Genomic DNA, 25,479 nt, shown 5'->3' with positions numbered 1-25,479 from the left:
AACCCATTATGCCTGTGTGCCTGTAACCTGTATTAGAAGTAGATGTTTTTATTTTTATTTTTGAGTTAGGGCCAGATTTGTTAATTATTTAAATATATTAGCTTTTGTCTTATTTTTCAACTAATACTTTTTAAGTCCAACCCAAGGAAAATGCAGATGGTACTAGGCCTTCCATGGTTTCTTGGTTCATTCTTTCTTTGTGGAATCTGTGATATCTTGTCATAATGTTTGAGGTTAGTAGCAAGTAGCCTAGTCTACTTTGACTTCTAGTAATGATTACTCGATTTTATTTTCGGTGTAAGTGCACGTCCAGTGCCAACATACCTATTATCAAATTTTTGGGTGGGATCGATTTAATATGTTTTTTTGAGCATAAAATCACAAAAATTAAACGGCGCTCACTATTGTTTTTCTAATAAACTGAGTTCAAAGTAGCACAATTTTACATGCATTTAACCTATGAGTAGCAGCCATTTTGATTATTTAAATCATCAAATTATGATATTCCTAATCTGAGTTTTCCTAACCCAAAGCTTTTCCTAACCTAAGCTTTCCTAACATAAAACTTTTCCGAACCTACAGCTTTTCCTAACCTTAGCTACTTATGGTTGCTACTTATAGGTTCAATGCATGTAAAGTTCTGCTACTTTGAACTTAGTATATTTTAAAAACAATAGTGAGCGCCGTTTAATTTTTTTGATTTTGTGCTCAAAATAACATACTAAATCGATCCCAACCAAAAATTTGATGACAGGTATGTTGGCACTGGACGTGCACTTTAGCCTTATATGTTCTTGCAAAAAATATTCCCATGCTATTAAATAAAGCATAAGAGTTTTTATTTTTTGTGCACTTAGTTGATATAATAATTTTCAATATGGAGACCTAAGTCACTTTGTTATACAGAGTGTTCCAAAAAAGGTGCTCATAAGTCAGGGAGTGATTCCTCTCATATAAAGAAGAAAAAAGTTCTAATTAACATAGGTCCGATAATGCTTGGTTACCAAGTTATACAGAGTGAAGATTTTGTCTGAATTTCAGTTCCCCTGCCGAAACGAAGCCCTAAGGGAATTTGTTTGCTATTAATTAAGAGGTACAATTTAGCGTAGTTTATGGGAAATGAATTGAAAAATTTAATGAAACTGTATCCAGACCTTTAGCTACAGTAATATTTTTAAGATAAATGTGACGAAATACGTAAAACTTATCTCGAAAAACAAGTTCCTTTAAGGTTTGAAGCAGATTTACTATGTTACATGTACAATAAAAAGAAATAATATTTTTCACAGAACCTGTAGAAAATTTAATTTGTTAGAGAAAGATATGGAATAAGTATAAAGGCAATAGACAAACGCAATCTTAGAAAATAATCCTTAATTACATATTTATAAAACGAATGATAATAGACAAAATCTGTTAAGCTCTCTTTTTTTCTAAAGAAACTTTTTTTCGGGACCAAGTTTTGCGTATTTTGTCACATATTTTAAAAATTACTGTAGCTACAAGGGGTGGAAACGGGTTTATTCAATTTTTTTGTTCATCTTACATAAAGTACGCTAAATTGTACATCCTAATTAACAGCCAACAAATACTCGTAGCCGTAAGGCTTCGTTTCAGCAGGGGCACAGAAATTCAGACGAAATATTCCACTCCAAAGACGAAATATTTTAGTCCAAAAGCAAAGAGAAAAAATACTGTTCAATTATTTTAAACATTTGTCTCTTGCACAACACAGCCTATCAGCTGACATTCGTTCAACATGCTCTTTCCGTTGTTGGTGATACGTTGCCACTCTCGTTCATGAAGAATCTCTGTGTGTAGGGAGCTTCCTCCATTTAGGAATCTAGGGAATATGGAGCCTATGTTATTGCAAAAGTAGGAATATCACTCCGCGAACCATACATAGCCCATTATGCCGTTTCAAAGTCACTGATGCAAAGCTACGGGACGTACCGTACTGTACTACGTTATAACACTAGAATGTACCACATACCAACCACTGAAACAAACTAAAATTAAACACACTTGGTGTTATTCCTAATTTGGAACAAAGTATTGGGATTTTTTACACCCATGTAAATTCAATTTTCATTAAAACTTATTCTGATTCTGTTGCATTTTACATCAGACGTTTAAAGATCTACCGTACCTACATTGAGTAATTGATTCCATGTATCAGCTTTTAATTTAATAGAATTTACATGTTTGGATGTCATGTATGACATGAAAGGGACTGAGCTGAAAACAATTGCCAAATAGAATGCAAGCCACCTTAATAAAGGGAGCAGCTTCAAGGATCAGAGGAGGCGAGTACAGTGTTACACAGGGCCTAATATTTGGACGCTTGCTTTTCATTCTTCTCATGAATGAGCAAACTGGGAAGCAGTGATTTTTGCAGACAACGCTATTATAACAGCTAGAGGACCAACAAGTGGTGGGGCAAATGCAAGATCTCCAGAGCTACCAAGTGACGCAAAAAGTGACTCTCAGCAAACAATAAAACAATCAGCCTCATTTGGTCAATGAGACAGACGACAGGAAGTAGAACCTGAACCAGTGAAGCTGTCTGGTCTCTGGCTGAGATGGAATCACCATGTGTCTGAAGTGTGCCGGAAACTATCCAGTGTAATATACCTGCTAAAAAAAGTTCAGAAATATGGTAGGCAGGGAAAGTCACCGCCACCTCATGAATGGACTGATCCTGTGGGGACATGTGCCAGCAACAAAGTATGTGCTGCTCCTCCAAAATAAGAGCACTCTTTACTATCACATTTGCTGCAAGTAGGGACCACTGTAAACCGCTTACCACGGATATTAGAAGTCCTTAACATCCACAGCTAGTACGTTTTGTGCCCTCTCATACATCTGATGAAGAAACAAAAAAATCTGGAATAAAAGAAGTGAAATCCATCGCCACAATACTTGCTGAGAAGCTTACCTTGAGGCCTCCCGTACTAGGTTGAGCCTAGCTACAGACATACATGTAATGGATAGCTGTTTGAGTTGCACCAAATATTAAGAAGCTTGTAAATATAAAATGAAGGAAAACAATGAGACAGTTTCAACTTCTCATCAAATATTACGTAAATACTAGAGTGGCTGTAAGAACTCTTACACTTTGTAAAGATACAATTCAATAGGAACAAATAATTTATTGTAAATCATTCCATCAATATGGACAAATTCAATTTCTATAACAAACTATCTGTCCTATTTATAGTTGGGAGGAAACTGATATATCCTATATAATTATTGATTGTTTTTAAATTTAATTTGAATATCTAATGTATGCACTTATTGTTCTTCAATGCTTTGTAAAATTACTACATTATCTCATTATATTTTTATTTATTTCTTTGTCTCAGGTGAAAACTGACAAACGTGATAACTGTGAAGAAGAAATTTTCACGGTTGATTATATCGCTAGTAGGATCAAGACTGAAATAGACTGTGATGAAACCTCAATTCAGGGGTTAAATAATAATGTATTTTCTTTAGACATTGACGCAATTAAACATGAGGTAAGTTATTTCCTATTATAGTATTTAATTATGTTTTCATACCCTCAAATAGCAATTACACAGATTAATAAATAGTTTGATACAAAGTAAAGTTACAGAGTGCTTCTCGCTGGTAGGCCTGTCCATTATGTTCTCGAATAATTAAAATTAACCAAACAAGGTCTTTAGATTGTAGGCCCACTTAATACCAATTTGTGATTATTTTAATTGATTGAAATACAATACTGGTAGGCTCACAGTATTTTCAAAATCTCAATTCAAATTGAATTCTTAATACACCTGTTCATACTTTATTCTTCTTCATAGGTAGAAACTGACAATTTTCATGAACATAAATCCGAGAGTGAAAAAGGAGATGATTATAATGTCTCTCATTACATCAAGGATGAAGTCGACATTGATGGAGAATCATCTCAGTTATCCATGAAGGACTTTCCACACGATATTGCCGATGGTTCAGCAAAGCATGCTCAGGTAAGTTATAACTGCTATCAAGTTTATATTAAATTCATGTATCTTGTACACAACAGCTTCAATTGAGATTTGATTAATGATATTTTTGGAGACTGAATTAAGGTATGATATTAGCGGCGAAAAATATCAAAAGAATTCGAGCTTAGTGCTATTAGTTCAGACTATGTAGCAGTCTATCAAGGCATTTGATAGGGTAAATTGGAATGTCCTCATGCAAACACTCAAAACAATCAAAGTAGATTACAGAGACAGAAGGATCATAAGAGAGCTGTATACTGCTCAAACAGCATTTATAAAGGTGGGTGAGAAACAAAGAGAAGCTGCCATCAAGAGAGGAGTAAGGCAGTGTTGTAGTTTGTCACCGCTTTTGTTCAATATCTATGTAGAACAGGCTGTCAATAAATGTAAGGAATATTGTTCAGGAATCAAGGTAAATGAATTAAGAGTGCAAATGCTCCGCTTTGCAGACGATATTGCAATAGTGGCACAAGATAAAGGTAATCTAGAGAGAGCACTGAATACCTTGCATTACATTCTCAAAAATGAATTTTACATGGAGATAAATAAGACTAAGACAGAAGTGATGATCTGCTCCAAGAATCCTGATTTTGAAATAGTAAAGATAGAGAATAACGCCCTCAAACAAGTAAAAAAATTCAAATACTTAGGTAGCATTATTTCAGAGGATGGAAAAGACAAAGAAGACATAAAGCGCCGTATAAGAGAAGCCAAGGCCATTTTCATCAATAAACGGAATGTGCTTTCCTCCAAAAGTCTGAATCTGGATTTGAGAAAGAGACTTATAAAGAGTTGTATCTGGAGTATTGCACTATATGGCTCAGAGACATGGACTATCGGTAAGGCGGAAGAAAAGGCAATTAATGTATTTGAAGTATGGTGTTGGAGGCGAATGCTGAAAATAAAATGGACCGATAGAATAACAAATGAAGAAGTATTTCAAAGGGCTGAAGAGACACAAAAAACTCTATTGAAATCTCTTAGGGACAGACGGCATTCTTGGATAGGACATATTATAAGACACAGCGAATTCACGCTAACAATACTGGAAGGTGCAATCAGTGGACAACGGGCTCGTGGAAGACCCCGGCTACAATATTTGAAGCAGATAACCCGGGATCTTGGGGTCCAGAGCTATACCCAACTAAAACAGCTGGCTCTGGACAGACAAGGATGGAAAGCTGCCAACCAATCGGACGATTGAAGCAGAAGAAGAAGATGTAGTAGTCTACCACTGTAGACTGTATGGAAATGGCTCAGGCTCACTAATTTATGCTTTCTACGTTATCAAGTCTTCTGAAATTGACGTTGATAGTGCCACTTGTTTCTGTATGGAATGAATCATTGTTGCTGTATAGAATTGATGCATGAAAAATTAAATTTGTATGGTTTTCAGTAAGACACGAAAGTTTTTTGCACCTTTTTTATACGACTGTAAGTATGGTAGGTGTGGGCTCTCATAGTCCTCCTAATTCCCTGTGCACACTACTTCGATTCGCATTACGGCAACTTTCCTAACCATTGTTTCAAGCCCGGTCCAGACGCTGAAGTTTAGCTTCAGTTTTTTGCTCAAGCAAAAGTCGGAAAACGTAAGTCGTTGCGTCTGGACGGTAATACGGATGGGTCTTCAAGCTAAGTCGTCAAACTTAAAATGTATCGGTCGGGAATCTTTTTCCATCCAACCGTCCGTCTTTTGCCTATCCACCAAAACCTAAATCGCGTAAAAATGGAGATAGAGAAATTGTGATTTCAGATTCGGATTCAGCGCCCTCAAATTAATAAAATGCCTCGCGAGTACTTGAAAATAAGCAAGTTTTTTTTTATCGATTTTACATAACGCTTTTTTTCTTGATTCTCATGATAATCTCAGAATTTGATGTTGATATTATGATTTTTGCTGTATCGACAATAATATTATTAATATTAAAAATAATTATTAGCATTAGAATAGCTTTAGAATGCTAATAATTTGTTTTAAACAACAACTATGCTAATATAATTAAGCTTCCCGAGTTGAAAAGCAAAGATAAGTCGGGAGAAAAAATAATAAGCTACATCGAGTTATCAATATTGCATGCCTCATTGATTGCAATTAATAGTCCACACGACAGCTGATTTTTTACTAAATTACAATGGGATATTAATTGCATGCAAGTAATAATCCACTCGACAGCTGATTTATGATGTCTATAGTCTGATTTTTACGGTAATATTGGCGTTCGAAAGAGACTTCTTTTCCTTTTGTATTATCCTTAAAATGCAAAATTTCAAAAAACCTTGTATTTACGTCGACGCGCAATTTAAAGAGGAACATAACATACCTGTCAAATTTCATGAAAATCTATTGCCGCGTTTCACTGTAAATGAGGAACATATAAACAAAATTATAAACATATTTTCAGATTCATCTTGCAATTCTCAAAGCAATGCAACGTGAGAAAATTTGTGTCTTTCTAACAACCAGTCCCTACTCCAACGTGAACGATGAACTCTACCTTTCTTCCTATTTTTTTACACACAAAACAAAAGTGGCCAAGAGTACTAGCTCTTCCATAGTTGATGACGAACTGAGCTTGTGAGCACAAAAATAGGAAAACGGACGACATAAGACGGATACGTGTGAACGCAATTTACATCCGTCTTTTGCTTGAGCAAAAGACTGATGGTAAACTTGAGCTTAATTGGACCCGGCTTAAATGGTTGATATCGCAGTGGTCTGCACAAGGCATTAGGAAGACATTAGTAGGGTGCTATATCCTGAAATCGAAACCTGCTCTATTTACATGGAAGTTTTGATTATTTGGAAGTATCTCCTTCAAAGTTTTCTTTAACGTTAAAAATACGCATGAATGTATAGAGATGAAGATTAGGACCATATGCACCAACTATGCTGAACGCTAAATTACAATTACTTGTTGATCATCGCATTCATTCTAATATGTTTCATTCCGGGTTTAAAAGAGCAGCTGATCTTTCTTTGTTAAATCAAGCTGTTGCATATGAGCTTAGTATTCCCAGCATTGAAAAATATTCCAACATGAAAAAAAGTGTATTTTTTTAAATAAAAACTCAAGATTGTTCTTATAGCATTCTTCTTCCAAGAAAAACGTTTTGTTCTCCTTATCCTTTTGCCAACCGCTAGTTGACGGGAGCGTGCCAATTTTTAAGCCGTGATTGGATAGTTGAAATTGTCCTGCTCCCGTTGTTGTCTCGCGTTCAGCACTCATCTCTCATTGGTGTGCTCAAGGCTCAAAATGATGATCAAGCACTTGCACTGGTACCGAGTAAAACCGGGTGATTTGATACAGTTTTGTATTTCAAATTTTCTAGCTTTCTCAATACCTGAGGACTACCTAGTTACTGTTGTTACTTGGAAAATCCCCAAATAGGTTAGACCCATTTCAAAGAAACACCTATGGATGTTTATAGTAATTTCCACTTTATTTATTCATTTATTAAATGAAGCAAACAAATGCAATATCCAGAAAAACAGGCTATTTCCCAAAACTTCTAGACTATTATTTCTTAATTTTGTCTCAAATAGACCAAATATAGGTTATGTCCATATATTAATAATTCATACACCAAACAATCAATCTGAAAATTACACATAAAACGATTTCTTTTAAATTTGGAAATGTTGATGAGTTAAAAATCTTTTGAAAAAACACTGAACAAACTTATTTAGTACCATATAACTATAGTAACACTTATGTCTAGGATGAAATTATGAATCTTCAGTTTAGATTTGGAACTAGCGTTCGAAGACAGTTATTCTATTTTACACTTACTGGGTGTTTCAGTTGATATAGTTTTAATTTATTGCTGAATGCTTTGTTTCCCTGAATTCGGAGTTTTCAGTTAGTATATATACCGTACTTCTCTTTTTGCCGGGCTTTAGAGAAGCACAGATCTGAGTTTAGCTTATTGCTTGTCTCCAAATCACTTCTTTGACACTTGTATTATTACATGAATTATTGTAAATGAAATACACAAGAATTTTATATGATTATTTAATTCTTACATGATTTTCCTCTCATATCACAAAGTTGGACAATTGTGCAAGAAATTAGATGCATGGTATACTTCACACAAGTAACATTTATGTCTTCAGTCAATCCGAATGCATATCCATACTTTTTTCATTATTATAGGTAGAACATGACAATTTTCATGGACAAAAATTCGCTGGGGAAGAGGAGGAGGAGGAGGACGAGGTGGTGGAGGATGATGATAATGAGCAGGAGGAGGAGATAGATGATTATGATATCTCTAATTACATCAAGGATGAAATAGACATTGACGAAAATCCATTTCAGTTGCCCATGACGGAATTTCCTCTTGATGGTTCAGTAAAGCAAGTTGAGGTTAGTTATACTATATGTTTCAAATATAAAATTGTTGATGCAAATAATACACATCAGTTTGTGAAAAAGTAGATTGAGATTTGGTGAAGGATTACGTATTGAATATGGCTGCAAAATATGGGTATGACTAGCAGGTACGAGTACTCGAAACTATTGTGTACAACTTGTTCCATAATACCACTTTATTAGGAAATTACTCAAACGATGCTGCTTTCTTTCTTACCAAACCTTCTGATATTGGAATCGTTAGTAATTGTTATATTAGTAATAACGTAATCGTTATTAGGTTTATAGAATGAAGGCTTGAAAAATTAAATTTGAAGATTTCAACTTCATTTCTGACATTAATACTGGAAGAAAAACATTCTACTGTCTGATTTTTCAAGCTGAAATCCTGTGGTTTAATAAATTCAATATGAAGTTTCATTATTTTAAATTATTCTTCATTGACAGGATAATCATTGTATAAATGCTGATGCTGGCATTGTTGCCGGGGTTGTGAAGAATGAAATTGATGTATATGAAGAATTTCCCATAAACATCGTGAAAGAGGAGTTCTCAAATGAACCTTCAGTGGATCCGTTTCTACCAAAAGTAAGACTTTATTTCAAATTACTGTGGCAATCATTTTTACAGATTATGTATTTTTATTTAATTATAGGCCTACTTTGTATCTTATAATAAGCGATTTGTATTGTGATTAAGATATAATCAAATTCATTTATTAGCAAAAAAAAAAAAACAACAACATACAAACACAGCATGAATGTAACTAAAATTTTATAAAATAACATCACACAAACTGAACTGCAAGTAAAATCTTCTACACAGCCTACAAAATAACACCTCCAGTGAGTCACAGAAAGCCTTTCGAATAAATTAAATCTTTTATTATATAGTTTTCACATAATCGGAAGGTATTTTCACATATACACACTATAATAGTTATACAAATATTCAGAGAAGTTTGCTTACAAAAACTAGATTGTATATGAAAATAGATAGCAAAATAAGGTTAATAAGCTGTTAAATAATAAGAATAGTAGATGTAAATAATTAAAAGTATAACTTTATTTTTATAATGTGATTATTCTTTTTTCATTCACAAATATTTTATCAAGTTTGAATTTATCTATTGTCTATGAATAAATAAATAAGTTGTGTTTCTCAATAGGATGAGAAATAACGATATAGTGAAGTAAATTCCTGTGATTAATTAACTGAGCTATTTTGTGCCTTTTCTAGATTGAGCCAATGGAAGTTTACTTGAATGACAATTCACAACTCTATGACGATTTGGAATTTAAACTTTGTAAGTAATAAGAGATGTAATAATTCATTCTACTTTTGTGATTTTATTTTAATGTGTTGTGTTAGTTAAGTCTGTTACAGTTCTGTAAAAAATTGCACTTTGGGCGTTGAATTGAAAATGGGTGAATTATAATGTGTTGTTTTAATTTTTGTTGTCGTATTGTATTTATCCAGCCTAATTTTCTCAATTGTGCTGTTTTTAGTTCAGTTTAGTAATGTAAATTGGATTGTGTTGAATTGTTTACTATTGGGCTGTGTGAAGTATATTTATATCTTGTATAAGATAAGTCGTATTGTATTCTTTGTATTGAGTTTCCTTATGTTCTATTGTAATTATTTTTTAATGCTCTCTCAAAATATTCTTCACAGAGCATAATCGATCATATAAAATGAAAATTCAGGTTATAGCACACATGCTTTCTAGATGATAATATATCAATTTCTCATGGATTAATCTATTCATGGAACAATCAGTTCATAAGTCACTGTTACCTGATAAATCGATTGATTACACACCTTGTGCATTATGAATTTAAAAGCTAGTGAATGTAGATTAATCTTTTTTAATGTAAAATAATATATTTTCATTATTGATTGAGCGATAACTTTGTTATTTGTTGCTTGAGTTACGGTACTTGAGGTTTGCTGTATACATTTTTTTATCATGATTACTTCTATATTTTTTTCAATATACGCGTATAATTTATTATTTATTTTTCAAAATAGAATTTATTCTTATTTCTATTTATTTTATATTTTATTTGTTTCAATTTATTTCAGTTGGCCGTGTAGCAGTTGTTAGTGCGTTTAGATTGGAGGATTTAGGCACAAATGTAGGATCTAGTTTGGAAGCCCATAGGCCCAATGAAGGCTGTGAACCATCAGTTGAAGCAGGTCAGTTGAATATGGGGTAAAACAAAAATGTTACTTTCCTCACCATAAATATTAGCCTATATTTCAATACTATACCCTTTCTAAGTACTGTTACTGTAGTCGAATACTTCTCCTTGAGTATAGATTTGTTCTCTTGCTATTTTCTTGCTCTATATGCTATTTGTTTTGGCGAAAACTATTGTGTGCACCATAGATAAAAGATAGCATAAACCCTTTCTCTATGGTATAACTCACTTTGGAATGTGTTTATAGTACTTGGATGAATTCCCAGACTTGGCAAGAAACTTTCAAGCTTTTACTGCCAATACAAACTTCCTAGCCAGGTGGCATGATATCATTTTACCAGTGAAAATAGTAAATTAATTAACCATAAAATCTTCCCTTACATAAGGCCTGCATTTAAATTTTTTTTCAGAATCTTGTAACAGTTCAGGAGAAAGAGGGCTGTTGTTGAGATGTTTGAGAGAATACCGCATTAATGAAACAAAGAGAGGTGTGATTGCTGATGCTATTCAAAAGTGCAGGAGCAGGTGTAGTTCAACTCGTGGATACAAAGCGCAAAATTCATCTCAATTCTCAACACATTCCAAGATTCATGTTGCTGACGAAACACATTATAAGTGTGATATCTGTGAATACAAGACCAACCGAAAGCCTCATTTTACAAGGCATTATAGAAGTCACACTGGAGAAAGACCATATAAGTGCGATATTTGTAATTATAGATCTATTAACAAATATACCTTGCAAAGGCATATTGAAAGGATTCATTTCAGTGGACAGAATGAAAGAAGGCGTTACTTTTGCGATCAATGTGATTCAACATTTTTGTACCTGTCGGATTTGAAAGATCATGTAAGGTGCATTCATGAAGGGGAAGAGGATCTCTATAGCTGTACAGTGTGTGACTTCAAATGCAACAGGCTGAGACGTTTCCGTAGTCATATGAAGATTCATACTGAAATTAAGAACTTGAGTTGTGACAAGTGTAGTTTTAAGTGTTCCAGGCCTAGCAAACTAAATGAACATAGGAGAATACATAGTGGAGAAAAACCTTTCAAGTGTAACATGTGCCAATATCGAGCTACCAGGTTTGGACATTTGAAATTGCATATGAGAAATCGTCATACCAATGAAAAGCCAATGAACAGATCCCCAACTTCAAGTGGTCTGTCAGTACATAAAAAAAATCATACTACAGAGGCTTTTACATGCGATATTTGTGGTTACAAGACCATCGCTTTTGGTCATTTAAAAACACATATCAGAACTCATAATGGTGAAAAACCTTTGTGACCACCAGTGTGCATAGTTATCCCCCTTGATAAAGCATAAAAGAAGGTGGCACAAAGGTTTTTCACCAGTATGAGAGATCATATCCACTATAAAGTCTCTTTTGTTATCGGCTATGAATGTTACTGCTAAGAGAAACACTGATGCTATTTTCAAAATGATAGATCTTTCTGATGTGATTGATTCATCTTATATCAAGCAAATATTTATAATTTTAAGAATATATTTTTTATTGTGTTTATAGAATGCTCAAGATAGAATGATTGTTTTTGATTATAAATAATTATGTTATATGAGATTGTTACTTTGTTAAATATAATAGTTTATTGTATAGGATAGTGTTATAAAATATGCCTACATGTGCTAATATTGAGCTGCCAGGTGTGGACAATATTGAAATTGCATGTAAGAACTGGCACTAATGGGAAGCCATAATCCTTTGATTAATGTGATCACAGGCAAGAAACGTCATGTTGTCTGTGAAGTAGCTCACAAGTGTTTCATATGCTAAATACAATTGTTGCATGTGCTATTCGATTGTGAAAAAACAAATAGCTTTGATGCCAGAGCCTGCTGTTGCATTGCATGTTAAGTATTATTCTTATATATTTCTTGTTATTGTAATTGTATTTTTTGTAATCTTATTGCACTAGCATGGCCTATAGTGAGGTCCACGTTATAACGGCAGTGAAGAAAGATAGGAGAAAAACGTTGCCAAGTCTCTCCATTTTGCCACTGAGTGTACACAGCTATTACTCAATTCATCCCATTAAATTTGATCCAATAATAATTATAATTCCCTTGATAAAATAATCAATTTAATGTCAAATCAATCAAGAATATATATTTTTTCATAATTTGATTAAAAAATTTGCTTCCATAACTGAGATCAGATTTTATTTTTATACAAACCTGAAATGGCGAATATTTTAAAAAGCTGTGATACACCAATCTGAATCTCAAAACAACAGAAATTAAGTTATTTGGTAGGTATTCTATTCCAATTTCTTTTTAAAATAATAGAAAAATAGAAATCCTATTTAAAAATAATTAATTTTAATGGATTAATTCTGAAATAACTTTTCAATATTATTTATACCGGTACGGATAGGCTAACTGAAGCATGGATGAAGTCTAGGATGGTTAGTTATCAACTTTTAAAATGTCATTTCAGGTATTTTAATTTGTGTTTCTCATACGGTAATGTTTAAAGATTATTTCATCGTTTCAAAAATACATTTTAAATCAATTATACGAGACTTGTGTACTCAAGTATTTTGATAGAATGAAGAAAAAAATGGCGGCTGAGAATTGTTTGTACAAGTTTGTACTGTCACTTTCAAAAGTAAAAATAAAATATTCTGGAAAACAGACAACATCGCAAAGCTAGAGAGAGATAGCGCTATCTGTTTTGTTGTATGATAGAAAAGGACAGCAACAGTATTTTCAATCCTACACTGCCATTATAACGTGGACCTCACTATAGTGTAGGCCTACTCTATGTATTTGCTTACTGAAATAAAGTAATTGATCATTTTGATCAAACTTAAAAAATGTATGTGGCCCTAACTTAGAGTGCGCGCATAGTGTGTAGAGGGAAGCGCTCGAAGTGGGATAGAAGTAACTCCTGTAACACAAATATATTTCATGTTATTATTAGGCGACCACATGGTGAAGTGGTCGAGGAAGAGGTACTACCAATACTTCATCTTCCATAACGCGACATGCATTTTTGTTAAAATGAGGCAAGGTCTTTATAGAAGTAGGAAGGTCTGTAGATCCCTTTTTAGGGATCTTGACAGCAGTGGATCAACTCTATCCTTTGACCTCTTCCTTCTAAATCTACCTTTTCACTCTGCGCGCATCCTTGGGATACGAACAGAACGGTCAGGTCAATATGTAGATTTTTCAGCTCGCTAGCGTTCTTATATCTACATCTATTATTTTATTTAGAATGTTTCATCATTGCACAGTTGTTCATTGGCATCCATGTTTTTTTAAAGTTTGGAATTGATTTAATTAATTGTAGAAGTAACTTTTTAATTTAAAATGATTTTTGTTTGTTTTGAATTGTAAATTGGAGTGTGTAATTGAAAAATGTTGAAGTCTACAGATGGAAATTACTGAGATATTGCAATTATTCTAATGCTAATGAATGAATTATTATTATTATTAAACGAAAATCCAAATTAAATGTTGTAATTCACCCCGAAGACTTTGTTCCCGAGCTGACAAATAATTTTTGAATAGTAGCGCTCATCGAATTTCCATCTAGCTGTTTACCCTGTTCTCAATATTTGCAGTAGCAGAAATCTTCGGGGTGAATTACAGCATTTAATTTGGATTTTCGTTTAATAATAATAAATGTTGAAGTGACACATAACCTAAGCTACATTTGGACTGTTGTATAAATTAGAATTGGAACCGTTTTGGGCCTAGGCCTGTGGTACTCTTTTGAGAGTTCTGTAATGATTAAATAAATAATAAATATTCATCTTTACCGCGACTTACTATTTCTGGTGGCACTGTTGGCACCTTTATGGGGCGCCTTCATAATTAGGAGGTCGAGATAGATTATTACCGCGCGGCTTCCCTGAACCTACTCACTAACAGTTTCTTATATTCCATGCCACTGTGGATGATCTTTAAGACAACTTTCTGTCTGGCAAGTGAAGTTACACATTCTACATTGGTTGCTTTTGATTTTCCAGCGCTTGGTAGACTTTTGAACAAAAGTTATCTAAATTTTTTCAATAAAATAAAAGTAAAAATAAAGCGCTCTAGCCTATTTCGATACAATTAAATTCTATTTCAATATTTAAAATAGCTGTTTCCTCTTCTTCTTCCTGTTTTCCTCTATCATGAAAAATGAGTCGATATCTTCAATAATAACTGAGATAACAGCGGTCGCTCACGGGCTAGACTTTATCCGACTTCTGAATGGCATCAGTATTCTCACCTCTTTGTTCTATTGATACGTGGCACTCTCTCAGACATCTCAACTCCAGGCTCCAGCCTTCTTTTTCCTGAACTGTTACAATATTGTGAAAAAGTTTTAAATTACCTTATGTAAGGGATCATGAGATTCATGATTATAATATAACTCCACTAGGCTAGGAAGTTTTGACAGTACAAGCATGAGACTTCCTGAACAAGGCTTGACAAGTCTGCGAATGACAATACACGCTATTTTGAGCCAAGAAACCAATAACAAATAAACGACAACAAAAGTAGCTAAAAAAAGCTATAATCACATTACGGTACTATTCATTTAAATACGGTACTGTATTGTCAAGAAAATCAAATGCATTCTTTTGGCACCTAACTTTTTTCTGCATAGACTACTTATCAATATCGTCTTAGTCCAGTTAATATAGACATGAAAAAGGGGGTGTGCTTGCAAAATATATTTCTGATTTTTTAAGATGTTGTTTGGATACATCAAAGAAGTACAAAACTAAGTTTTGCATGCTCATTTCTATGTGCTAAAACAGAATGCATCATAAACCTGAAATTTTTTGCTTATCTTCCGTTTTCCTGCCAAAACCAATCATCAGAAAAAAATCAATTCCACATTTTTTTATAATAAAATCTCGATAGTAGTAAAATAATTCCGAACACTGTCTTCAGTATTGAGTTGCTTTTTTTTAAGATGAGTCAAATTTTAGTAAAAATTGAATTTTTATGAATTTCAGTTTTTAATGAACAATAACTTCTGAATTTTATCATTTGAATGTATAATTCATAATCCCTTTCTTTGTAATAGTGTATTCTACAGCCTGAGACCAATTAGACTTTCTATCTTGGATGAATATTGAGACACGTTTTATAACAAATTTCCGTATTCTCGAAAAACCCAAATTTTTAGCGCTACATATCACTAATTTTCTTGTCCTTGGATTGTGATTTTGCACATGTTTATAGGTTTCTGAAATCATGCTCTATCAGAATCACCTGTTAGATGCTTTCAATTTTAGTATTTCTTAGTGCAGAAGGGCATATAAGGGCACACATGAAGGATCAACATTTTTAACACTGATAACTTTTGACAAAATGATCGTATCTTCTCATATCACAGTTCATTCTTCTAGGCTAGTCAAGGCGAAATAGTAGGCCTATATTACGTCACGAGGCCAGAAAGTGTCCGTTTGCGGCGCCGAGCATGATGTTTCCAGTTGGAGCGTTGGATTAGACTGAAATCTCATGAATGAACCTGATAAAATTCCAGTCTCGCTTAACGCCTCAACTGGAAACATCATGCTTAGCCATGCAAACAGTCACTTCCCGGCTTCATTTTTTAAGTAGCTACTACGTTACTTGGCCGGGAATGTATCTTGCGGGACTCGCATGAAATTCTAGTCTGCAAACGGACACTTTCCGACCTCGTGATGTAATATAAAAAGAAGCTACTATGCTGTAATGATACATTCATTACATGAACCACTTGATAATGGCATCATATAACTGGAACATGTTGTGACTAAATAATTTTAAAAAGGGTACTTAGATTTCTATTTTTATTTATATTCTTTACATAATATGCTCTGCTGGCTGACCCCTACACGAATGGCCCCAGTTCTTTCAAGAGAAAATTCACCTATCAAAAATGGATTGTATGTCACATCTTCTATGATAAGTTGTCAAAGTTTAAGGACGGATGCACATTTGCAACATTTCTAGTCGTGGTTCTACGACCAGAGTGACAACAAGCAACAAGATCATTGGCGTTCTAAAAGTTGTTAGAAGTACCGGGTGACCCAGAATAACGGGAACATTTGAAAACGCCATAAAACATTAGTGGGAAGGGCAAAAATGACTTTATTCAAACTAATGTAAAGTTCAAGACTTACCATTTGAGAATTATTAATACCATCTATCACTTTTTGACAATTACTTCTTCAAGATGGCTTCCTCCTGCACGAATACACTTAAAATCTGTGTTGAGATTACTGAACGATTGTTGCAACATTTCAGCTGGGATATTGTTAATTTCATTTTGAATTGTCTCTTTATGATTCAACCACAGTTATTGGTTAAGTTGTGAAAACGTTTGATTTGAGATAGCTCCACAAACAGAAAATCACAAGAGGACATATCATGTGACCAGGAAACGCAGATGTTGCCGCGATCAATAAGGAATCTTTAACAAATATTTCAAGAGTGTATTCGTTCAGGAGGAAGCCATCTTAAAGGAGTAATTGTCAAAAGGTGATAGATGTTATTAATAATTCTCAAATGGCAAGTCTTGAATTTTAAATTGGTTTGAAAAAATCATTTTTGCCCTTCCCACTAATGTTTTATGGCGTTTTTAAAAGTTCCCGTTAATCTGTGTCACTCTTTATATGGGTTTCAGACAGAGTTACAGCCTTTCAAGCCTGTTTACCTTTTGCTGATTCTCTGTTTATCGCAAGTCAGCTACCACTTTCTGTACTCGGCGGACAAGCCACATTTTATTCTCCACTTCAAAAAACCTAAAACACATAATATTGGTAATAGAGAAATTGTGATATAAGATTCGGATTCAGCGCCTCCGAATTAGTCAGATGCCACGCAGGGCTAAAAATATTTAAAATTGAAAAAGGTATGTTCTATTTGATATGGCATTCTATACCGTATGTACAGTATTTGAGTTTTTTTTTCAAATGTTTTCTCAAAGTTTGATCTAAAAACTGTTCTAGTTCACAAGTTTCCAATTTTTCTCGAATTATTATTTGATTACTGTAATCATTGTTTCAAGTATACTAACTTTTTAAAATATTATTCAATTTCAATTGTTTTCTTGACTCTTGTAATAAACGAGGTTTATCGGAATTCATTTTTTACTTTTCTTATTTTTACCTAGCCTATATTCAATATTTAAGAATAATTTAATATTCATGGACAATTTCACTATAAATTATAATGTGATAAATGAAAATCCATAATAAGAACCTAAATTGTTACAGTTATGTTGTGTGTGATGTGGTACTTTTTCATAATGTAAACACAAATTGAAATCGTCAACCACTTTTATTAATACATAACACTATTAAACAGAACCTCTTTTTCTGGTTTCACCAGCCACATCCTATGCTGTTTGTGGCTGATAAAGTCACGAAACCAGGTTCTGTTGATAATAATAGTATTGATAATAAAAGTGGTTGACAATTTCAATTTGTGTTTTCAACCTATTTTGTTTTGAGATTAATCTTAAAACAATAACATACTATCTTATTGCATTGAGGTCAAGGTAATAGTCCAATAACAATTGCACTATTATTAGCCCATATTAAGCCCACTTATCATTATATTAAGAACATCTTCTCAATAATTTAATTCTATGATTCATAATGCGTATGTGACATCAAGTAATTCATTGCTGAGCTGGTTCGTATGATAAATTCTATATCCTTATTGTAACAGGTGGTTTAGAGGTATAGAACTTCAAATTGCAATGAAAAACAATGGATTATTGACACCATTAGTAATGGATCTATTGACATATTTTTTCAAATCGAACGATAATCTTGTCATCTGGTATATATTTTGAATATTATTTCTGACATATGGCCATGGCAGCTGGCTGGGATGTAGTCCAATCTAAACGTCAAATTTTCTATGACTTTCGTCAACATTTTGTGTCCGTTCGTAGGCAATAACATGGCGAATGTTGTCTTCCGAATGAACAAGCATTTGTGGCTCATCCGCATGGACCAATGACTTGACAGAAAATGGTCTGGCAATGTCCAAAATCCCAAGATCTTGGAGGTCAATTCACAGGTCCAAAACGTGAAATTAGGCGGTCACCAAACGTGTCTTTCAATAAATCGATTGTGGCACGAGCTGTGTGCCACGTGACATGTTGCGCCGTCTCATAGGAACCACAGCTCCTTGACATACCCAGTCAGCACACCACGTATATAATACGTATTTCTTGGGTCAATCTTGGTAAACTATGTCAAGTATTTTAAAATACGTATAGTTTACATATATAATACATGAAAATTTTAAGATTAAAAACTTAATTAATTTTCTATGGAGTTGAGCTTAAATGGCTGTGTCACTGATATTTGACTGAATTGAAGTGATTTTATGGCCTATTCGTCAATAAATTGAATGTTTACTGAAAGTAAATGATTTACATGGATTATACTTTCCAGAATTGACCTATTATTTATGTATATTTACGTACAATATACATTCAAGTATTCTAAAAAAGAACTTGATGAATTCTAGTTATAGTTGAGCAAAAAGAATTGGGCTACTGATTTTTGTTTAATTGAAAGTGATTTCATGGTCTATTTCTCAATAAATTGAATGTATACTGAAAGTAAATCATTTACATATAATATACGTCTCATAATTACTGTAAGATATGATTTATGTGAATTCACGTGAATTATATATATGTTTATTTAAAAAAGAGAACTTGATGAATTTCAATTGTAGTAAGGCTAGAACCGTTGTGTTAATGATTTTTCATAGCGATTTTATGGCCTATTTGTCAATAAATTGAATGTATACTGAAAGTAAATGATTTACAAGGATTATACTTTCCAGAATTGACCTATTATTTATGTATATTTACGTACAATATACATTCAAGTATTCAAAAAAAGAACTTGATGAATTCTAGTTATAGTTGAGCAAAAAGAATTGGGCTACTGATTTTTGTCTAATTGAAAGTGATTTCATGGCCTATTTCTCAATAAATTGAATGCATACTGAAAGTAAATCATTTACATATAATAAAAGTCTTATAATTGACATATATTTTATGTAAATTATAGATACGATTATTTAAAAATAAGTTGTTGATGAATCTTTATTGTAGTAAGGCTTTTCAGTTTGCCAAGTTTTCAATTATTTGTCATGCTTCCAGTTTGTATTGAAGCAGCAGAAGATTTCTCTTAAAAGGGAAGTTAGAAGATAGGTATGATTGGGGATCCTTTTCGAATGATAAAAACAGGTTTTCCGTCACACCCAAATTTTTTCCGCCATTTTGAATCCAACTTCTTTTTTTAATTGAAAGGTGGTCATACTGATTTACTTGAAATGCAGCATATAAATTTTTAATCAACCAAGGATCCTTATAGGCCTATTTTGAATTCTTCTAGATTTCATTACGTCAAGTTTTAAGAAAGACCCTTGCGAAGCACGGGTTACCTGCTAGTTGTTTATAAGTAGACTTGAGATGCGCGATAACACTAGCGTCAGGTGATCAATTTTCATAACGGCAAGGAAAGTTGTGTGAGTGCGCCACACCAGATTTTTGGTGTGCTCCCGTTAACGTCTGCCTGCCTGTCTATTGTCTGTCTGTAACATACGCGTAATTAATAATACTGCTTGTTTTAGCAGTTGCTAATTTGACTTTGACTAATTTGCTATGACAATTTTTTTTTCAAAGTGTGAAATTCGTGAGTAGAAGCTACTATTAGCTTAAGTGTTAACTAGCATTAAGTTATTGATTATTCAATGTCGGGACTCATTTATTATTTTTGTATAATTTATTAGTATCTTAAAATATTGAGATCTTTGGAACGGTTTGAGATAACGATGTGCGGGTTTTGCCATTTAGTTTTTATTTTGTAATCTTATTGTGAAATTAATTCTATATCGAAATCATCACATGACCACGTTCCCATTTGAAAAATGAAGTTCGATAAAAATGAAGCTGGTTTCTAAATGGTCAATAATAAGACATTGATCTCTTTCATGAAATGTATGTTTAGAATATGCTATTTTCATTGGGTGGGTGGAATAGTAAATCGATTTGACAAATTTTTCATATTCGAGCAATTGATTGAAAAATAAATACCTAGTTTAAATTTATATGATCATTAATCTGTTATGAATATGTTACAGGATCTCCATTTGCACGTTCCTTGAAGGTGGAGAAGGACATGGAGGGCATGGAGTCATCCATGCAAAACAGTAGCGATGGAGGGTGCCGTAACTGCACTATAATGAACGGTAATGCAACCCTTGAACTTGACTCAATTACAGAAAAATCTAGTCCTTATTGGTTCATTTGTCAGCTGAGAAACACATCAATTCTTTGATTTTCCATGTGCGGTATCCTTAAGCGCAGTTGGAGACGCAGAAATTATGAAGTTTGATTTATGATATACTAGTAATTCTGAGAAGTTTGAAAATCAACCCAAACTATGAGATTTTTGAGGGGAGCTACCATTCAGTCAATATTAGTTTTAAATATCTCATTTAAAAATGTCAATGGCAGCGAACCTGAATATATGTGGAGACAAAACTCCAAGAGAGACTATTAAATATTAATTATTGCACTTAAATTATGCATTTTTATCCACCCTGAATTCACCAAGTGTGTATGTATACTACAAAGTGGGTATTTAGTTTCCATATGCACCTGCTATAATCCGTTCATTTCGTTTAATTTTGTTCATCAATTATAAAATAAGTAATTTCTCAACTTTCATTTTCAGATAAATTGGAGAATATGCAAAAATCATTGAACTCCATGTTGGTCAGTGTGGACAGGAAATGGGAGATCCTCCGCCTGGAAACGAGGGAGATGAGGGAAGCAATAGAGGCTATTTTGAAATTGAACTCTAATAAAATAGGCTTCTCAAGTCCCTCAATTGAAAAAGAAGATAGGGAAGAATTCGAAAAAATGTTGCCTATTCACAACCTGGATGAGTTCCTTGGTCTGGAGGAGAAACTGAAAGAGGAGAGCCAAAGGAATTTGTTGGTGAGTCAACCCCGTTTCACACACTACAGTTATTGGACGTCCGGTTTTCTGTTTTCTTTATAAATCTTAATAGATTGAATGAAGCTTGGAAAACATTATGATGTGCGCGAGACACATCATGTTCTTGGCAAGTTCTGTTCATTCTAGTAAAATATATAAAGATAACAAAAAACTTCACGTCCAAAAACGAGGCTATCTTTGAAAATCTCTTAATTTCAATGCATATTATTTCGAGCTTCATCAATAATTCTACACAAATTTGAGGTTCGAATAATGAAGGACCTGTAATTAGCAAAATGGATTACTGACTATTGAGTTAGAAATCCTCCCCCTCACAACACACGGAATTATATTTTTAGAAAGGTGAGCAAGGATTAAATGTTACAATATCGGGGCACCGAGCTTCACTCGTTATTTATTTATTGATAAGCAGAACACAATTCTTCAAAATGATTGGGGAAGGACTACAGTAACAGGCACAGCCCAAAACTGTTTCTCCCCCCGAATTTTGATTTATACACTAAATAGTCCAAAAAGTAGGTTATATTCCATACACTTGAATTCAGGTCAAATTTTCACTCAAAACATTTGATAACAGAAAAGTTCTAATTTAGATTGTTTACAAACCAAATTGAATAACAAAATGACATTCACTAATCACCTAAAACTGTAAAATAATGATCAACTTTGAAAACTCTCTGATATACTTCAATTTTGAATGGTATACCATGTCATGTCAACAGATCAGATATTTTGATAAAGTTGATTGAAATTTCTGATTGATTGAGGCCCGCCGCAAAGTAGACCCACGCTAATTCACGAAAAGCAACCCACACCGTGGGATGTTTTGTAAACCATTGTTATAGGATTATTCATAATCAATCAGCTGACAAGTGGATAATTCATTGCATGTATTATCAGATGTCTGGAGAAGCCTAGCAGTGGTTTACAAAACATCCCACGGCGTGGTTGCTTTTCGTGGATCAGCGTGGGTGTACTTTGCGGCGGGCCTAAGAGCCACCCAGCAGCTGAGTGCATCTGCTGAAAAAATGAATGAAGGGTGAAGTAAGTCTTTTGAACCTTCTGAATAGTAATTTCTGTAATCTAAAATCCTTATCCATGACTATTTTTTTCTTGTAGGTGGATTTCTTACAAAGGATAGGGGGAGGGAATGTGGAGGACGCGGTTCGGAGAGCACTAGTCCGACTGGTTACTAATGAAGTGGCTACAAACTTCAGCTGGGAAGGCAGGAAAGGGAAGAGGGCCTTAAACAGCCTTCTGATTATTAAAACCCTGGAGAGTAAGTGTGCTTAGTGTTTATAGTTGGCGTAACATGAGATCGGGATTAGGCTCTCCATCCAAGAAATAGGCTAGCCGTGTTTTCAGATTTTGGATCCCAATCTTATGTGAACAATTATAATAGTGTGATAGCCTTTAAGTAAATAAGTAAAATCTCTGTAAAGTTATTTTTGTTTCTCTCACCTCAAAAGTAATGTTATATTGAACCTTTCAATAGAAATGTGCTAGAATAGAATATGCAAGTGTTAAAAAAATTTGATTGATTGATAGCCACATTAAAATCTCACCTCTTATATTTTATTGCTTGAAATGTTGAAAATGCGGAGAAATATAGCAATGAAGTTTGCTTGATGAAAATCAGAAGCCTTACCTATGTGGCCATTGAAGGTTGAATTTTTGTTAGGTTAGGTCGGTCGAATCCACCATACTCTTGCCAACTCTAAAGCTGCGTTTACACCAAAGTTATTAACAAAATGTTAATAACTTAATCCTTATAGATTCTGTTAGACTGAACATAACTTATCATACACATGATGAACATATATGTGCTTGTCAAGTCCCGTTCAATCTAATAGAATCTATATAAGATCAAGTTATTAAGTTGTTAATAAATTTGGTGTAAACGCGGCTTAAGATTCACATTGAAATGATATGCAAATCATATGTAAAGTTATTTATGGAATACAGGTCACTACTCACTACAGGTCTGCATTTTATTGACCGAGCGAAGTGAGGTATAAGATTCGTCAAGTCGACGGTTTGGTATTACTCTTAATGTTTATATGTTGCGCATCTACGGCGATACGCAGTAATAGATTTTCATGAAATTTGACAGGTATGTTCGTTTTTTGATTGCGCGTCGACGTATATACAAGGTTTTTGGAAATTTTGCACTTCTAGGATAATATAAAAGGAAAAAGGAGCCTCCTTCATACGCCAATATTAGAGTAAAATCAGACTATAGAATTATTCATCATAAATCAGCTGTCCAGTGGACTATAATACTACCCGTTCAAAAACATCGAATACGGTATCTTGAAAATGTATAGTCCATAAAGGTTGTAGACAGTTGCAGCCAGACCTGATAACAGCGCTCACACTCACATTCTGGGACGACACGTCACGGTACGATAAAACAAAAAGCTCTATGTTTATTTAGGATTTTTTCTAGACATTTTAAATTGATAAATTATTTATTAATTTTTGAAGAAAACATAACAACAGGTCAATGTAACTTACTGAGCGCGAGGTCTATTGTTCACAGAACTACTAGTATAAAAGGAAAAAGGAGCCTCCTTCATACGCCAATATTAGAGTAAAAATCAGACTATAGAATTATTCATCATAAATCAGCTGACAAGTGATTACACAGATGTGTGGAGAACCAGTCTATTGCTGAATTTCCATAAGGTCTATAGTTTCAATCAGGTACTTGTGCGTGAGGTCTACTGTTCACAGAACTACTAGTAATTTTGAGTTCATGAATATAAATATTTTGATTTGCCAAAACAAACATGTTCACATTAACGTATTCAAAACCAAAATGCAGACCTGTGGTAGCCTGTACACCATAAATTACTTTACATGATATAAGTCAGCTGTTGTCTTGGTGAACGTGATATTTTAGAGCTCAAAATTTATGTGTTTTTATACAATTATTTTGTAAATTTGAAGTTTGTCTTATGTTTTTACTGAAGTTTTATTATTAATCTATTCAAATTTAAAATTGTTTGTTTTATTCTGAATTGTATATTCAGATTGATGATTAAGGGCTGGTTTCCGAGCTCGGGATTAGGCTAAGTTCTAGACTCTAAACAGCTGGAGTAAGAAAATTGGCTTTCCGAAACGGGCCGTAGTCGTAGTCATTATCAAAGTCACATTATTGAATTAAATTTCAACAAACTAGAAAATTGAACCCAAAATACAATAAAGAGAAAATAGTGTAAAGTTTCAGCTATTTTTAATTATTTAGAAATGTTTAATTTCGTCTGAAAAAAACGTTTCCAATTATAGAAATGAGAAAATAAAAACTGCGACTACGTCCCGTTTTGCAAAGCTAATTTTCTGACTCCAGCTGTTTAAAGTCTAGAACTTAGCTAAATTCCGAGCTCGGGAACCGGCCCTTAGTGTATAAATAATTGAAATGGACATAACCTACATAATATTTGGACAATTTCAGACGAAATTAGGAAAGTGAAGAAGTTTTGGGCAATAGCCTGTATTTCTTTTCCGACTCTGTATTGTTTACTCTATCCAATAAATAAATAAATTAATTAATTACTGATGATATTTTGCGGTAGCCACACAATTATAAAAACCTCTCCATTTTCATACATGTTAAAATGAATGTGCGCGATTCAATGAAAGCTGTGTATAGTAAGTAGTAGGTAACACATTGTAAAATTCTGTTTCAGAAGTTGTTGCTGCGTCGCATACAGACTTTACTAGCAAGCTATTTGAAATACGGGTGAAGGAGTGGTTCCGGCAGTCTGGAACCAGAATTTATAATCTAAAAAAATCTACAAAAAATAATACGTTTCACTGATTTATTATTTAAATAAATATGTATTTTCAAGCTGTATTCTACTGTTTTTTT

General features: G+C 33.5%; 1 protein-coding gene across 3 annotated transcripts; it reads left to right on the top strand.

Annotated features, from left to right (window-relative positions):
* On the top strand, positions 1-25,479 carry LOC111052512 (zinc finger protein 808). Of its 3 annotated transcripts, XM_039432454.1 has the most exons (11): positions 5-233; positions 3,366-3,521; positions 3,828-3,995; positions 8,168-8,380; positions 8,834-8,974; positions 9,626-9,692; positions 10,472-10,585; positions 20,723-20,830; positions 21,319-21,584; positions 22,725-22,884; positions 25,298-25,479. In XM_039432454.1, exons 1-11 carry the CDS (start codon positions 225-227, stop codon positions 25,426-25,428), a joined length of 1,533 nt encoding a protein of 510 aa, XP_039288388.1. In that variant the 5' UTR covers positions 5-224; the 3' UTR covers positions 25,429-25,479. The 3 variants fall into 3 exon arrangements, with proteins under 3 accessions (XP_039288394.1, XP_039288388.1, XP_039288382.1); XM_039432460.1 differs by lacking the exon at positions 20,723-20,830 and having other exon boundaries at positions 1-233; positions 25,298-25,454; XM_039432448.1 differs by lacking the exons at positions 20,723-20,830; positions 21,319-21,584; positions 22,725-22,884; positions 25,298-25,479 and adding an exon at positions 11,001-12,598.

This window comes from Nilaparvata lugens, chromosome 1 (assembly GCF_014356525.2).
Source record: "Nilaparvata lugens isolate BPH chromosome 1, ASM1435652v1, whole genome shotgun sequence".
NCBI classification, from domain to species: Eukaryota; Metazoa; Arthropoda; class Insecta; order Hemiptera; family Delphacidae; genus Nilaparvata; species Nilaparvata lugens.
Note: the sequence above shows the minus strand (reverse complement) of the source record. Positions and strands in the feature narration are given on the sequence as shown.